The sequence below is a fragment of the Phoca vitulina genome, unplaced genomic scaffold, assembly GCF_004348235.1.
Source record: "Phoca vitulina isolate PV1807 unplaced genomic scaffold, GSC_HSeal_1.0 scaffold12, whole genome shotgun sequence".
Taxonomy (NCBI): domain Eukaryota; kingdom Metazoa; phylum Chordata; class Mammalia; order Carnivora; family Phocidae; genus Phoca; species Phoca vitulina.
In genome coordinates this window covers 23,165,650-23,182,906 of record NW_022589715.1, presented here as the reverse complement: position 1 = coordinate 23,182,906, position 17,257 = coordinate 23,165,650, and the positions used below count along the sequence as shown (strand labels likewise).

Sequence of the window (17,257 nt, the reverse complement as noted above, 5' to 3'; positions counted from 1 at the left end):
AGAACCCACTTGGCTGTGAGCCTTCCCAGACACACCTATTTGGAGACAGTGGAGCCCAGTGGAAGTGCACAGACCTTAACATCAAACATACTTCCTCTGCCATCCCTGCACTTGCCCTTGGGGGTAGGGTGGAGAAGCATGTTTTACAAAGATCCCTAGTGGACTTATGTCTTAAGATGGGTTTCCCAGAAGCAGACCCTGAAGTGAGGATACACAGGCAAGTGATTTAAGGAAGTGCTTGCAGGGGAAACCAGAGAGCAGAGTAAGAGAAGCAGCACAAGAAAGGGGAGGAAGCCCAGCAGGGGACCTCTCAGACAGAGTCCCACAAGGGTGGCTTCACCCTGGTCCCCAGGCAGCTCTGGTGTAAAAGCCTGACTGGATGCAACTGGGCTTTCACGCTGACCTATCAGTGATTGGAGAAGGCACACTCTGGGGGGAGGTAAAGTCCCATGCTTTCCACAGGGGCTGGGAAAGGGCTTCGGTAGGCCGAGGGCAGTCTTGCAAAGAAGAGCTTCAGTCACAGGCTGTTGGGAGAGAAAGCATGGGGAGGAGGCCAGAGGACAGCCACACACACACACACACACACACACACACACACAGGATGGGAGGAAATGTGGAGCACTGACAAATCCCTGCTGTAGAGGGGTGCATCAGAGTCTCCATGTGGGGGAAGATGGGGAGGCTGACCCATTGTTCCTTGCCCTGCCCCCACCCAGTCTTACCCCATTTTAAGAAGTGCGGTCCTTGAAGTCTTCAGGGGAAGTCAGGTCATACGCTGACAGTGGGGGGAGAGGGGGGAAACATGGGTAGGTTACAGTAGCTTGAGGAGAGAGGAAATACAACAGGCAGTCAACTAAAGATAAATAGCAAAAATGTCCCAGGCACTGAGGGTCAAGCTGAAGGCAGCCATTACTGATGATGGAAAGTGTACTGGGTGGTAGCTGTGTGGCAGGCGGTAAGTGCTACTTGTGGGTTATCTTTCTCAACCCTCACCCCCGGCTCTCAGGAGCCCACACTCTTAACTACTCCTTAAATGCTTCCCTTCATGATTAGGTGTATCAGTCAGAGTGCATTCAGGGAACCTCTTTAAAACAGAGGTTACTGAAATAGCCAGTAAACATATGAAAAAGTGTTTTGCTTCATTAATCATCAGGAAAATGCAGATTAAAACTATATATGGCAGCCTGGACAAAATGAAGAGCTGACAATACGAACTGTTGTTAAGAATGTGGGACAACCACAGTGCCCGCTCACGATGGTGGCAGTGTCAATTGGTACAAACACTGTAAAACTGTCTACTGCTTGGGAATGTTTACTAAAGCTGAACATACAAATAACCAATCACATAATTCCACTCACAGGTATTACCCAAGAGAACTGCATGCATAACTTTACCAAAAGACATATTCAAGAATATTCATGGCCACCCTCTTCATAATAGCCCCAATTTAGAAACTCTTAAATGTCCGGCAATAGCACAACAGATAAAATACATTGTGGTATAGCAATGTGTTGGAACACTATACGACAACGAGGATGAATTACAGCTATATATATAGCATGGATAAATTTCATAGATATAATATTGAATGAAAGAAGTACCTACTATATGATTCCATTTATATAAAGAACAGGCAAAACGATTGCTGTTAGAAGTCAGGCTATTGAGGGGCGCCTGGGTGGCTCAGATGGTTAAGCCTCTGCCTTCGGCTCAGGTCACGATCCCGGGGTCCTGGGATCGGGTCCCACGTCGGGCTCCCTGCTCAGCGGGGAGCCTGCTTCTCCCTCTGCCGCTGCCTCTCTCTATCTCTCTCTCTGACTCTCATGAATAAATAAAACATTAAAAAAAAAAAGAAGTCAGGCTATTGATTACTTCTTGTGGGTAGTAGCTGGCAGGACAAATGGATGCTGGAGATGCTAGCAATGCTCTATATCTTTATCTGAATCCAAGTAACGTACAGTTTGTCAAAATTTCATTAACCTGCATACTTATGATGCAAGCTCTTTTCTTCACTACATACTACACTTTACTATAAAGTCTAAAAAAAATAATAACTTTTAGTAACTCTAACTTTAAGGAGAAGTTTAGTTACCTGTCTGCACCTAACCTTCCTAACAACTTCCTCATTTAACCTTCACAATGACCCTGATGGCAGCAAAGGCAGAGAGACCTTCTGGGTGCTGAGAGCCTCTCTCAAACTTTTTTTTTTAAAGATTTTATTTATTTATTTGACGAGAGAGACACAAGCAGGAGAAGTGGGAGAGGGAGAAGCAGGCTTCCCGCTGAGCAGGGAGCCCGATGCGGGACTCCATCCCAGGATCCTGGGACCATGACCTGAGCCGAAGGCAGACACTTAACGACTGAGCCACCCAGGCGCCCCATCTCTCAAACTTTTTTTGATGAATATTTTCCAAGTCTGAGTTCACATTGATAAAGGAATATACGCAGTATTTTGACACGAAGGTGGCTGTGAGAATGGGAGCAGAGGATGGGACAGACTTTAGCTGTTCCAATATCCATTGGTGCTCCATCTAGGTTATCCTAAATAAATTTATAACCTATATTTTTTAAAAATGTGCTTAATATACGAACATCACTTCAGCCATCCCATATAAACATCAGTATAAGAAAAAGGTCTTGTGCTTTTTATGCAAGACAGGTGTCCCAGCCACCGACCCCCCCCCAACCCCTTGCAATCAGGTCCCTGTTTCCTAAAACCTCCCACCTCTGAGTGCTGCCTGAAGGCCGGTTTGACTGTTGGACTCCTGCTTTGACTCTTGTGGTTTCAACAGTGGAAGGTGGAAATACCCTCTAATAACATTTCATAAAGCGTTAGTTCTGAGGTCGTTATGACAACGGGGTGTGGCAGGACAAAGCCAGTCAGGGCCTCACCCGGGGGCAGCAGCTCAGAACTGTCCCTGCCCCTCGGCAGAGCAGAGCGCAGCTCTCCACCGACAGGGGGACTCCAGTTTTAAACACCAGCAAGTCTCTACCCGGGTTCTGCTCAGCCTTTGACAAATCCCATTCAGAATCCTCACCGCCCCAAACTGGCCCGCTCCTCACCCCCGCCGTGTTCACGCCCACAGGACCCAATCTATCTGGTTTAAACGAGTTCCACTCATGTCCTGAGCCTCCACCCACTTTAGCCTAATAAGATTTTTGGCTACTACGCAAATCGAGCGAACGTTTATTTATTCATTCAAAAGACAAAATAAGAGGTGGAGTGTAATGAACTAATTTGATTTATTCAGTAATGTGCCAGCATTGTGCTGCACGTCGCAGTGAATGGGAAAAAGCTAATTTGCGTACATCATCAGATTGTGTCATTTTCCTACTTAAAATAGTCCAGTTGCTACCCATATTAGAATAAAAAGCAAACACCTGGAAAAGCCTCGCTTACAATTACAGTTATTTTGATTTGTCTTTAGTTATGACTTAAAAGTTACACAAAAATACAAAGGTGATGAGATTGGTGAGTTTATGCCTCTTTTACGATGTTGCTGTTCGACAAAAACCGAGAGGCTTAGCCCCCGTAACAACCGCAGGTACTAAGTCTCCCGCACCCCCCACACCGGAAGTCTGTCCCATCTAGCTTCGCTCATCCACAAACATCGCGAGAACAGAGCCGTCCCTTTGGCCCCACCCCCAGCCGGCTCGACCCCACCCACTTCTTGCCTGGCGATCTCCTGACGTCATAGGCGCGCCGGAGCGCTGGAACGGCTGTACCGAGGGCGGAAATGCTCTCGGCGGAAGTGGTAGCTGCGCAAGTTGTGGGTGGAATGACCGCGGGCCGGCTCCTTCGAAGGCTGTTGCGAGCACCTTCCAGCTCCATGGCCCAGAGCCCGGTCGGTGGCGTGTGCCCCTTGAGGGGCTTGCACGCGGAGCGCGGGCCTCGAAGGCTCTCCATCGAAGGAAATATTGGTAAGGGCCGGAAAGTGGCTGCAAGCCTGAGAGGCTGAGAAAGGGAGCTGGGCCCAGACCCCCCCCCCCTCCCCCGCGGTCTGATGCCGCGGGGCCTTTCCCCTCCCAAAGAGGCCTTTGTTTCTTTGATTTTTAGGATGTCAGGCCTCAGTACTCCTCCACATCCACGAAGTCTGTAGCTAGGACAAGAGTTCTACCAGCTTGTTCTGATCGAAATGGATGCGAACAAGGAGCAGGGTGTAATTTCTTTGTTCTCCTAAGATAGGGTTGCCAGATTTAGGGGGGGAAAAAGGTGCTCATTTAAAATAGGATTTCAGATAACGAATACTGTTTTAGTGTGTGTCCTATGCAATATTTGGGACATAAACTAGAAAAAAATTATTTATCTACAATTAAAATTTAACTAGTGTCCTGTATTTTCACTGGCAGCCCTACCTTAAGAGTTCCTAAAGTTCAGTCATTCAAATACCACTTAACACTAATTTTACCGTGTCTCTCTTCTAGTCCCATATAATTTCTTATAAGAAACTCACTTTTTAAACTTAAAACATGTATTAAAAGTAACTTATAACAGTAGAGACCCAGTATCTTAAATAAAAAGTAATCATAAAACAAAATGAATGCAAAACACTTCAGTTTAATGTTACCAAATTCTGACTTGATGGTTTTACTAGCTAAGGTGCTGAGCCCTAAGGAGATTAGCAAGTGTTGAGTATTGAAGGCATTCTAGCAGCAAATTAAGAGTTTCTTATTTTATTCATTCAACAAATAACCCTTTGAGCAACTTCTGTTTGCCAGCACTGTTCTTGGCCCTGAGGATACAGCACCAAACAGAACAAATAAAAATCTCTCGTGGCACTCTAGTAGTGATAAATAATAAACAATATAAATTAAGTAAACAATGTATTAGATAGTAATGAGTGTGATGGGGAAAATTCAGGGATGAGTGATTGAGGGAAATGGCAGTTTTAAATAGGGTAGTCAAGACAGGCCTCACCGAGAAGGTGACATTGGAACAAAAACCAGAAGACAATGAGGGAATGAAACCATGTAGGTAACTGGGAGAAGAATCTTCCAGGCAGAGGGAAGACCCAAGTGCAAAGGCCCTGAGGTGGATAGTGTGTTCCGGGAACAGGAGGAAAGCTGTTGTGGCTGGAGCAGAGTGAGCAAGGGGGAGAATGGAAGGAGATGAGGTGTGAAGGTAAGGAATGGCTGGATTGTATAGGCCTTTAGCCCGTGGTGGATTTTTACTTACCATTGGAAAAGGTTTGAGCTGTCAAGGGACATGATTTGACTTAAATTATGAAAAGGTGATTCTGGCTGATATGTTGAAAGTAGAAGGTGTCAGGAGGTTATTGCAATGATGAGTTGCCGTGAGTTGGAGCAGAGTGGTAATGGTGATGGTAAGAGGCAGTTGGGTTCCAGTTACAGTTTAAGGCAGGGCAAACTGGATTTGGTAACAGATGGGTGAATGTGAGATAAAGAGATCAATCATTTTGGCCTGAGCAACTTGAAAAATGGGAGTTCCAAATTTTCTTAAATGGAGAAGCATGGGAAAAGATACTCGGGGCAAGGGATGGTTTCAAGATTCTGTCTTTAGGCATTTTAGGTTTTTATGTGCTTATTAGATATCTAAGTGGAGATGGTGAAGAGGCAGTTGGATATATAAGTCTGGAGTTCAGAGTCTCCCTGGACTGGAGGTATAAATGTAGATGGTATTTGAAGGCAGGAGACCTTGTGTGTTGATGGAAAGGAGATTGGGGAAGAAACCAGGCAAAAGAGACTGAAAGGGAATGACCACTGAGGTCAGAGCAAAACCAAAAGAGAATGATAACTTGGAAGCCAAATGAAGAAGGTGTTCAAGGGGTGGGAATGTTCAACTGTGTAATGCTGTTTAAGTAACAGAGCTTTTTGGTGAACTTGAGAAGAACAGTTTTTAGGGACAGTAGGGGTTAACGTCTGATCGGCATAGGTTCAAGGAAAATGGGAAGTGAGGAACTGGAGACAGTGGATTAAGACAACTGTTTGGAAGTTTTCCTAAAAAGGGAAGACATAGGGTGGTAACTGAAATGGGGAGGGTTTGAGGGAGTTGTTTTCAGTTTTTTCTTTTTGTAAGAGGAATTAGATCATGTTTGTAAGCTGGTGAAAATGGTCTAGTAGAGAGGGGAAAAAATTGGTGGAGCAGGAGACAGGGTATAATTACTGGAGTGATTTTAGTAAGCAAGAAGGAATGGAGTCTGTTGCCGAAGTGGAGAGAGGTTAGCCTAAGCTAGGAGCGCAGTCTATCACTAGTTAACAGTGTGAATGGCAACAGAAATGAGTACTGACTCGAGTAGGCGTGGTGGGAACATGGGGAAGGTCTTTTGGTTGTTTTCTCAGTGAAACAGGGAGAACGCTCAGCTAAGCAGAATGAGCATGAAGAGAGAGGAAAGACATGAATTAGTCTAGCGAGTGAGCAAGAGAAATGTAGAGCTGCCAGTTAGCATTAAGGACCCACTTGGACTTAGTGGTCATGAATTTAAAGTGAGACCAGTCACCACATCTGTTTTTTGTGTTTCTCCAGCCAAATCAGAAACATCAGAAAGATTGAAAAGGGAGGGTCCTGCTCCCTGCCTCATGGTGTTAAAGATGTTCTTTGGGAAACATGCCTCTAAAGGAAGCTCTGTTCTCAGAGCCCAGAGAAGTACCAAAGTACTTCACACAATAAGTACTTGGACAGGCCATCAGGTGAAGTTTGAGCTCCCTCTCCCAATTTTCCTGACGTTTGCTTTTTAACCTTTCTAGATGGATATACTTGTTCCTTGCTTTTACTCGAATCAAGACTGACTGAGTACCTGCTATGAGGGTAGACTCCCCTGTGGTACAGTTCCTGTCCTTTAAGGAGCTCATAACCAGATGGGAGGAGCAGACTTCTAAATACAATTCCTATACCATGTGATGAGTGCCATAGTCGCTTGGGTATGGGAACTCAGAATCTCTGGGGTAGGAATTCTTGAGGGGGAGATGACGAAGGAATGTTCCAAGTACAGGAAGTCACATTTGCCAAGGCAAAAGCCTGAAGAAACATGCAATCTTAAGAACAGGGTTGTGCCTGGATGGCAGAACAAGAGGCTGGAAGGGTAGACTTACTAGATGTTGAACAGCCTGTGCAGCATGCTAGGAGTTTGTTGTGTAGGTGGTGAGAGGCTACTGAAGACTTGAGGCCGGCATGTGCCATGACCAGATTCATTTTTGTTTTTAAGATTTTATTTATTTGAGAGAGAGAGAGTGAGAGAGAACATGAGCAGGGTGAAGGGCGGAGGGAGAAGCAGACTCCCCGCTGAGCAGGGAGCCCGATGTGGGGCTCGATCCCAGGACTCTGGGATCATAACCTGAGCCAAAAGGAGACACTTAATGACTGGGCCACCCAGATTCATTTTAAAAAAGAAATTGGCCAGAAGGAACAAACAGAAAGCTTCAAAAGCAGGCACTTTCTTTGTATGTCTTGTTTGCTGCAGTACCCATAGTACCATGCATCCGTTGTGTGGAGTGAATGAGCAGGAACAGAATTTGGAGTAGATAGTTTTGTGGCTGTCGTTGTAGTTGGAATGTGGGAAGATGCAGGGCTGGACAGAGGGAATGGAAGGACAGAGAAGAATGGAGGTTTGAGAGGGATTTTAGAAGTGGGATTGACAGGACTAGGTGGCCACTTGGAGGTGAGGGATAGAGGCATAGAGGATGACAGTGAGGTTATAGTTTGGACACTGACTGAAAACTGAGGATGGGAATAAAGGAAGAAGTCTGGGGACGTTAGAGTGATAGATTGGTTATCAGGTGCCTCTGAGACATACATAGATGTTCTGAGGTAGATTAGGACATGTGCCTGAAATCGAGAGAGATGGGACTGAGATTTCAGATATGGAAGTTGTTGATTGTGGGGGTAGTTGTTGAAGCCTTGGAAGTGAATGCACTTGCCCAAGGAAAATGTGACTAATGGCAAGTGGACTGGGGGCCCCTAATCTGGCTGTTTCTAGTTTTACCTCCTACTACTCTCCATCACCCCACACACCGTGATGACTGTCCTCAGGCAGAATTAGTCACTGCCTCCTCTGTGTGCTCTCCTAACATTTTGTACCCACAACTGCTGCAGCACTTGAGTTCTGTGAGGATTGTTTGCACATCCAACACCTTGCCTGGGTTGGCCACTTAGTGTCTTGCTCATCTTTGCATCAGCAGCACCTAACCCCCTGCCTGACCCGTTGTAGTTTTTCAGTGTTTATCAGATGCTTGACTCCTGTGCTGTGATACCATGTGGAAGTTAGTCATTGGTGCCCACGGAGGGAATATTTTAAGCTGCTTTAAAATCAAGGCAGGAGTGATCTTGTTCTCTAATCACAGGTGGCATCCCCAAACAAATCAGTACCCCTCCAGGACACCTGAATAAGGGAAGGTAAACCCCTGTCCTAACTGAAATTAGATATGTTTAGAGGGGCTTTTCTTGTAGTCATGCTGCTCTGAGCATGACTGCTGATCTGATTCTGTAAGTGCAGACCACAACACGTAAGGAAAATGGGTCAGTGAGGTGGCACCTAATGGCGCCCAGTATGAGTTAAGCCATATGCCATGTGTGATGGAAAATGAAAAGTTTGGTGCCTAGAATTCCTTAAGACCTAAGAAATAAAATACTTAGTCTATCTTCTAAGTGTATTCATGGCTACAGTGTATTATTGCCTTCCCAAACCAGTTATTTTATAATTACAGACCTCAACTGAAGAAAGGATTGCTGTATGAGATACTGGCAGTGAGTCATCTCAGACCATTCTCACTTTGATTTTCAAAGACCCAACCAAAAAAGAAGAAACTTTGTCACTTTTACAGTCTAGAGACTTCTACATAAAGTAGAGAGAGCTTCCCTAATAGTATGTTCCATACAGTCTAACGTTACTAATGTGCAGCTATTGCTTTTATTGCATATAAACAATTGGGCAAAGAATCCTAGGGAAAAAAAAGGCCTATTTATTCTAAACATTGTATATTGGAGTCTTTGTTTCTGTGATTCACCTCATTCCATCCATCTCCATTCCTGGTATCTGGCTGGATACTCAGGATGCAAAGGGAACAAGGTCAGTTTGTGTCTTCAAAAAGCAAGTGGAGAGAGTGACGGGTCACAAATAATTATAATGTAATACCTTGGTAAGTCAGGGCAGGCAGTGGTTACCTCTGCCCCTCGGGGTGAAGTGGACCAGAGAGAGTTCAAGAAGGCTTCACTGAGAAGGTGATAGTGAAAGGATGAATCGTATGCTCGGAGCTGAGAGCAACTTTTGTTGTTGTGAAGCATAGTTTCCCATGGGAAAAACAGTAAGAGGAATCAGAGCAAAAAGGTATTAAGTTTCTTTTAAGCCTGCTGAGTGATTTTTGTTAAGTTTGCCCAGAATGCTTTTGGGCTCAGAGCCTTTCTGATCCTGGATACTTTGTTTCAGCGGTGGAGTATAAGCTCCTCGAGGGCAGGGTCTCTGCCTAGTTCATCGGTTTAATTACAGTACCTAGCACCTGGTAGCTCTTCCATAAACACCCAGTAAGTGAATGAGTAGATGGATACAGCATCAAACGTAAAGCCTAAAATACAGGCTTCACATGTTCTTTGGAAGACTTTTTTTTTTTTAAGATAGTTTTACATTTACTGCCTTAGTTTGCTTTTTGGTACAAGGTTTCAGAATTGGATTTTTGTCATGTTTTAAATTTTGTTCAGGCTAGGAAAATGCCTGGAGGTGATGGTACGTTTAAGAGGCTCACACAAAATACAACTGTATTACATTGAAAGTAATATATTATTCGGGGTGTGACATCAGATACTATCTAATTGCTCGGTTTTAGCAGAATGTAGCAATAGCAGGCATCATGGTTTGTAGGAACATTTGTGGAGAGAAAAAAATCATGACTTAGGAAAGGATGGAAATTAGCGACAGAACTCTTTGATGTAGCTTGTGGAATGACCGTCCTGGTGCTAATAAAAATCAACATGTTGTACTAATATACTCTAAGAAAGTACCTCCTACCCTTTTCCAAGTCATGGCACATATAATAAAGTTCAGTAAGAGCTAAGGTCTGAAAGGAAGGTTTGATTCTGAGATCTGATACCTCCCAAATCTCATGATATTAAAAAGTATATTGAGAGATAACAGTGAACCTGAGATCTAACTAAATTGTGATAATGATACCATAAGAAGCTGGTGCTCTGCCGAGAGACCAAAGGAAGGACTTCGTCTTGTTTGCCCAGTGCTGCATGAAGAGGAGTGGCTTTTGGTGGACATGAGTGTTCTGCTCCCTAGGAGGAGGCCAGTGTAGCAGGAAAGAAGCAGGCAGGGATGCCTGGGTGGCTCAGTCGTTAAGCGTCTGCCTTTGGCCCAGGTCATGATTCCAGGGTCCTGGGATCGGGTCCCACATCAGGCTCCTTGCTCAGCGGGGAGCCTGCTTCTCCCTCTGCCTGCCGCTCCCTCTGCTTGTGCTCTCATGCTGTCTCTCTGGCAAATAAAGTCTTAAAAAAAAGGAAAAAAGCAGACATCACTCTTAAGAAGCCCCTGGGAACACTTTAAAACACATGTCTTAAAAAATTAAACAAAAAAACAGGGGCGCCTGGGTGGCTCGGATAGTTAAGTGTCTGACTCTTGATTTTGGCTCAGGTCAAGATCTCAGAGTTGTGAGACAGAGCCCTGCATTGGGCTCTGTTCTCAGTGGGGAGTCAGCTTGAGATTTTCTCTCCCCACCCCCCTTTGCTCCTCCCCCCTCAAATAAGTAAATCTTTTTTTTTTTTTTAAAGATTTCATTTATTTATTTGACAAAGAGAGATAGCGAGAGCAGGAACACAGGAGGGGCAGTGGGAGAGGGAGAAGCAGGCTTCCCTTGGAGCAGGGAGCCCGATGCGGGGCTTGATCCCAGGACCCTGGGATCATGACCTGAGCCGAAGGCAGACTCCTAAGGACTGAGCCACCCAGGCGCCCCTCAAATAAGTAAATCTCAAACAACAACAATCAAAACCCAAGCAGGAAGAAAAAACTTATGCTTAGGTATTATAGCACTAAAAAGTGTTATGCTGTGTGTGGTTTTAATATGAATATATAACTTTGAATTATCTTTTAAAATTATTCCATATTTGTGGCTGGTGCCTGGCACAGCTGAGTTCCATTGGAATACAGCTTAAGAAATACTGCCCTATGGCAAATGACCTAGGCTCTCCGAGCGCAAGAGCAACCTGGATGGCACAGCACTTAGGACCTGCCACTACCATTTACTGTCATTCTTTGCTGAAACTGGCTCCTGATTACTAAACTGGCTTTCCAGAAGCTTTTGAATGGGCAGTGGGGTGCAGGGCAGAAGTATTGTCCTGGTGTAATTGTTCCAGTAATTGGAACTGTATATTTCCCATTACATCAAATTTGTTGGCATTCCGGGTTTTGTGTGTTTAAAAGGCATGAGTCGGTTCCTCAGAGTCCTGACTGCTTTTAGATGAACTAATAGTGTCTGATCTCAGAGGTGAAGCTGGCACTCCCTAACCCTCAGGGCCCTTCCTTTCCATCTGCAGTAGTTTCTTAGATTGTTTTTAACATTTAAAAAATGTAATTCTAACGATCATTCAATCCCAGCGATCTCAATTGCCTTAATCTTTCCCTATTAATTAAAATAGCTTTTTGACTGGTAGGCAGGGACCACGTTTTAGATTTAATCAACAACCTGCAGTCTAAATTATTTTAAAATAGGGGCTACTCAGAGCAGGCAGGCATATGATAATATATAAACAACCAATTTGTAATTCCTGTCAGCCTGTTAGGTACTTCATGGCAAGCCTATAGGCTTTTATTCAGTAGTCTGGTATATGGTTTTAAAACCTATATATATATTTTTAAAAACTACTTCTGTTGATTTTGATCAGATTGTTCTGGATAGCAACCTCAAATAGAAGTATGCATTAGGGGGCACCTGGGTGGCTCAGTCGTTAAGTGTCTGCCTTCAGCTCAGGTCATGATCCCAGGGTCCTGGGATCGAGCCCCGAATCGGGCTCCCTGCTCAGCCAGAAGCCTGCTTCTTCCTCTCCCACTCCCCCTGCTTGTGTTCCCTCTCTCGCTGTCTCTCTCTGTCTGTCAAACAAATAAATAAAATCTTAAAAAAAAAAAAAGTATGCATTAGGATCATTTGGGGCATACTTACAAATGTGGATTCCTGGGTCCCAACCCCAGAGAGTCAGATCCTGTTAAGAAACCAAAATTAAGACCCATGAAGCAATCAAAACACTTAAATGCTAAACATGTCATAAGCAGTTAATAAATATTGTTTGATTCAATTGCCCAGTGTGGTAGGACTTCCATGTGAGCTAGAGACATTCTAAACTTCATGGAAGAGGTGGGGCCTTAGGCTTGGTAGGGGGAAGGGGTTTAGACGCAGGCCAGGAAGAGCAGGGGAAGGCATTTATTCACTGATGTATGGGAAGAGCAGAGGCTGGGTGGATGTGCAAAGGCACACATGGGCTGGGTAGAGATGGAACTGAGAGAGGAGCATGACTGTACAGAACACACAGACTCGTGTTGTTTGTTCTTAGCTTCTGTTGTTCAGACAGGGGCTGGAGTGCTGTGTAATCAATGGCACACATTGGATATGTGGGCTCTTCGGAGACCTCCCCTCATACCTGATCAGTAGCTGTAAGTGGCTGATAGAATTGACTTGAAAGGTGCCTCCCTTCCTTCTTTTGGTTCCATTTGGGTTCCTCCTCAGGGTAGAACTTGCTTGAGAAAGACCATCTCTCATAGAAGGGATTGAACTCCAAACATACTCTTAAGTCATTTTTTGATTTTTAACAAATGTCAGTTTCAGAGGGAACCAAAATTAGTAGTGTATTAAGTGTTTTATTCAGTCAGGTCATTGTGCTGGGCTCTGATTCCACCCTGTGTGCCCTAGAGGAGCCCCATCTTCTACCTGGAGAAACTGAGTTACAATTGCAGTGATGAATTCTTTTTTTTTTTTTTTTTTTTTATTTTAAAGATTTTATTTATTTATTTGAGAGAGAGAATGAGATAGAGAGAGAACATGAGAGGGGGGAGGGTCAGAGGGAGAAGCAGACTCCCTGCCGAGCAGGGAGCCCGATGCGGGACTCGATCCCGGGACTCCAGGATCATGACCTGAGCCGAAGGCAGTCGCTTAACCAACTGAGCCACCCAGGCGCCCTGCAGTGATGAATTCTTACCCAGAAAGCCAGGCCAAATATAAAGGATGATTAGCTGATCCAGCTCAGAGGCATCAGGATCTGGAAAAGCTTTATACAGGGAGCACATCTGAGCAGAATCTTGAAGATTGAGTAGGAGTTGACCAGGTGAGGAGAGGAGGTGTTCCAGGAAATGGGAATGCATAGGCAAAATCACATTTGCAGGAAAGAACATGGCATGATTGGAGTTGCAAGGAGTTTGGTCAGCAGGAGCTCAGGGTTCCTAAAAGAAGCTGAGGCTGGAGAGGTACACGCAGGGGCCAGATCTTGCTGTGTCTCATAGACCATGCCAAAGGGTTGTATTTTTCGTGAAGGCAATAGGGTTTTAAGCAGTGTTATTTTGTGTTCACTGTGGCTGCAGTATGAATGATGGATTAAAGAGGGCAAAGCCAGAGTCAGAGAGGCAAGAGATGAGAGCTTGATCTTGAGCTTGGAGGTGGGAATGGAGAGAAAAGGACAGATGGGGGAAATGTAGAAGGCAGGTGCAAAAGGACTTGGTGGCTACTTGAGGTTTGGCAGAGGAGGGAGAAGTTCTGACAGTGAGCGATGCTGCTACCGTCCCCTGAGGTCTGGGGTATGGGAGGACGCTCAGTTTGCTGGGGACGATGATGACTTCATTCATGTAGGGAGCAGATTGACTTTGAGGTGTTTGTGGGACATCCAAGTGGAGGTGTTTGGAGAGCTCTTAGATAGTGAGTCTGGAGCTCATGGAAGGTAATGGGCCAGACATTGGCGTAAATGGGAAGAGATCATTTGTTGTACTAGATTGGTTTCATCTCCAAAATATTCCTCAAAGCAACCACTACTTTCCACCTCCTCTGCCATCCGTTGGTTCAGGCTGCAATTATCTTCTAATTGCTTTGCCTGCTTCTGTGTCAGTCTATTCTTACACAGCTGGCAGAGTGATCTTTTAAAAATGAGATGGAATCTTATCATTCCCTGCTTAAAATCCATTGCCACTGACTTCCCATTGCTCTTAGAATAGATTCAAACTTCTTAGCATGCTATGAGGTCGTGCCTGATCTGGCCTGGCCTGCCTACCTGCCTCTGCACACATCTTGAGCCACTCTCCCTCACTTGCCCATGCCTCTTCTAGGCCCATGCTTCTCTTCTGTCTCGTCCCACACCAGGTTCTTTCTCTTTTCCCTGCCTTTGTTTATGCGGCTCCCTCTGCCTGGATTACCCTTCCCCCTCGTCTGGCCTGGTTAACTCCTCACCTTTCAGATCTTACCTCAGATAGCATTTTCTCCAGAGGAACCTTCCCCAGTCTCCTGAGCTGTATTAGAGCCATCCTGCATTTTTCTTTCCTAGCACTTAACACTTTGTTATTAGTTATTCCATGTTTGTTTAGTATCTCCCATACAAGCTCCATGAGGGCAAAAATCTGTCCTATGTTTGGTTTACCATTGTACCCCCAGTGCCGGACAGTCCTGAGCCCATAGTAAGCACTCCAATAAATATTGGTTAGGTTTGTTGAATGAATGAGGGTCATAATCTCAAATTTTCTTTCCTGAAAAACTTGCAGTTTTTACACTGCCACAGAATAAATATGATTCAAGCCTTACAACTTATGTAGCTGATTTCCTCTACATTGGGTAGTCCTCTTACATTTTCAGCTCTCATTAAATACTTGGCCTCTGGGAGGTTAGGGCAATAACATTGCAAGTTAGATCTTAAGGGTATTTTTCCTCCCTGTTGGCCTGCGTTCATTACGGTGACTGGTTAGTATGGCCTGCCCCATCATCATTCGGACACTGGTCTGGTGCTGAGTGTGGAAATTGGGAAAACTGGTACTTGTTGCCTTCAGTTGGGCCTCTGTGCCAGAGTTTAGTAGCAGCCTTCTCCTGCAGCCCTGATGTGGGAAGGGTCCCGATACATGCTGTTTGCATTGCAGCCGTGGGAAAGTCCACCTTTGTGAAGTTACTCACGAAAACTTACCCAGAGTGGCACATAGCTACAGAACCTGTAGCGACATGGCAGAGTGTCCAGGCTGTTGGCACCCAAAAAGTAAGTTTTCAGTTGTGGTGGGTAGTTGGCCAGCATGGGTGAATAAACTAATTGTCATAATCTGATTTGCTCTGAGTAGGTGAAACAGCCCAGTTTGAGTCTCTTTTTTTTAAAATCTTTTCATTCCAGAAAGCAGACCACATATGCCAGAGAGGATATGACTTGTTTGAATATGTTTAGTTTTGATTTTTGTGGTTTTTACATGTCTACATAAGTGACTGCCTCTGTTCTTTGTGGTTTCCCAAAGTATGTCCAGCTGTCCTGGCTTTGTCATTCCTACCCTTGAGTATATTACTGAAGCTGACCTTCAGGATTAAGAGCTAATTATAGTGATTTTAACTTATTTATGAAGTGTTAGAAATTGGAAGGGACTTCGCGAACATCTTGTCACACTCTGAGTCAATGCAGAAATAATAGCTAACGTTTATAAAGCACACACTTTGCCACATACCGTGCCAAGTGCTGCACATTTCACTTCTGCCTCGTGGCATAGGACCTAGTGTCAGGTCTACTGCTTTGGGAAGGGCCATCGCGTTGGTTTCAAAACCAGCCATATCCGTGTGAGTAGGGAAGGACCAGTTTGGACGTGAACCTTAGGGGTAGCTGAGGAAATGGCACTAAGTTGCCTCAGTCTCCACACACTCCTCCCGCAGCCACCAAGAACATTTCACTAAGTGGCTTGTTCTGGTTTTTAACAAAACTCTAATTGTTAGAAAGTTCTTGTATCAGCCACTTTGCGTCCCTGTGACTTTGAGTCATTGGTTTAAGTTCTGCTTCTTAAGTTTTTATCTTCTCTACATGACAACCCTTCGTATAGTTGAAGGTAATTCATGATTTGTTTGCTCTTTCTCCTCCTTGCGTCTTCTTTCAAGCCAAACACCCATTTTCCCCTAGACTGTTCCTCATTCTGAAGTAACTTTGTCTAGGTGATAAGCTCCAGTTGGTTAGTTTTCCACTTAGGCTAAGAGTGGTACTCTAAATCGTAAAGAGTATCATAGAACCTGTTCTAGGTGGCATTTTTCTGTTATTCCAGCTCAAAATTGTGTTACCTCTTTTGGCAGGCACATCATGCTTATTGTCATATGTTTTTTAAAATTGTCTCTGTGTATGTATGTATGTGTTTGTGAAGTTAATTTTCCATTTAGAAAATAAATTACATATCTTTCTCTGAGTATGCCACAGGTCACCTGTTGTGGGATTTAAAAATATGTCCACAGATTGTTTGTTGAACTTTCTTTTAAGAGGTAGACCCTAATTCTCTCCTTGAGTGGCTAGACTTAGCGACTTGATTCTGATGAATAGAATGTAGCAGGAATAACAGTGGGACTTGCTAGGGTAGGCCAAAAAAGACATTGTATCTTCTACCTTGATCTGTCTTGATCACTTCTGGCTCTGGAGATGCCAGCTGCCATGTCATGAAGCATCCTTTTCTGTGAAGAGGCCCATGAGGCAAGAGATTGAGTCCTCCTGCCCACAGCAGTGTGAGTGAGTCTTCTCGGAAGTGGATTCTTTGGCCCCAGTCAAGTCTTCAGATGACTGGCCTCAGCCAATATCCTGACTGAAACTTCATGAGAAACCCTGAGGCAGAACGAGCCAGCTAAGCTGTGTCCCGATTCCTCGCCCATAGAAACTGAGATAATGAACATTTTTTGTTTAAGCCACTAAACTTTGGCACAATTTGTTATGCAGCAGTAGATATAGATAGCTAATACTCCCACAGTCCCGTTATCCAGAGGTAAATAGTTAACATTTTTGTTCTTTTGGATTTCTTTCTACTTAGGAGAAAATGTATATATTTATATACACCTATATGAATGTATAAAACATATATACATTTACTTTTTTTTAAACAAAAATTGTAATTGTTTCCTGCATGGTTTTTGATATACAAGGTCTTCCCTTTGTAGTTAATTTTAATGATTGCAGTATACTGCATAATATGATCCTTTAATTAATGTAATTGATATATTTAATTTAATTAATATATAATGTTACATGTACTATATGAATTTCTTCCTGTTATAAACAATGTTACAATGATGAATATCCTTGTAGCTACATCTTTTTTCTTGTTAACAGCTAAATTTTGTGTACTTTTG

At 44.1% G+C, this 17,257-nt stretch overlaps 1 protein-coding gene across 2 annotated transcripts in view; it reads left to right on the top strand.

The window, feature by feature from the left end:
• The first annotated feature begins 3,724 nt into the window (after nucleotides 1-3,724).
• DGUOK (deoxyguanosine kinase) overlaps nucleotides 3,725-17,257 on the top strand; it is a 30,272-nt gene continuing 16,739 nt past the window's right edge. For both annotated transcript variants that reach the window (XM_032410669.1, XM_032410668.1), the window contains exons 1-2: nucleotides 3,725-3,922; nucleotides 15,046-15,158. In XM_032410669.1, the coding sequence (XP_032266560.1) occupies nucleotides 3,739-3,922; nucleotides 15,046-15,158 (297 nt within the window). In that variant the 5' untranslated portion in view covers nucleotides 3,725-3,738. The remainder of the gene's footprint in view (nucleotides 3,923-15,045; nucleotides 15,159-17,257) is intronic.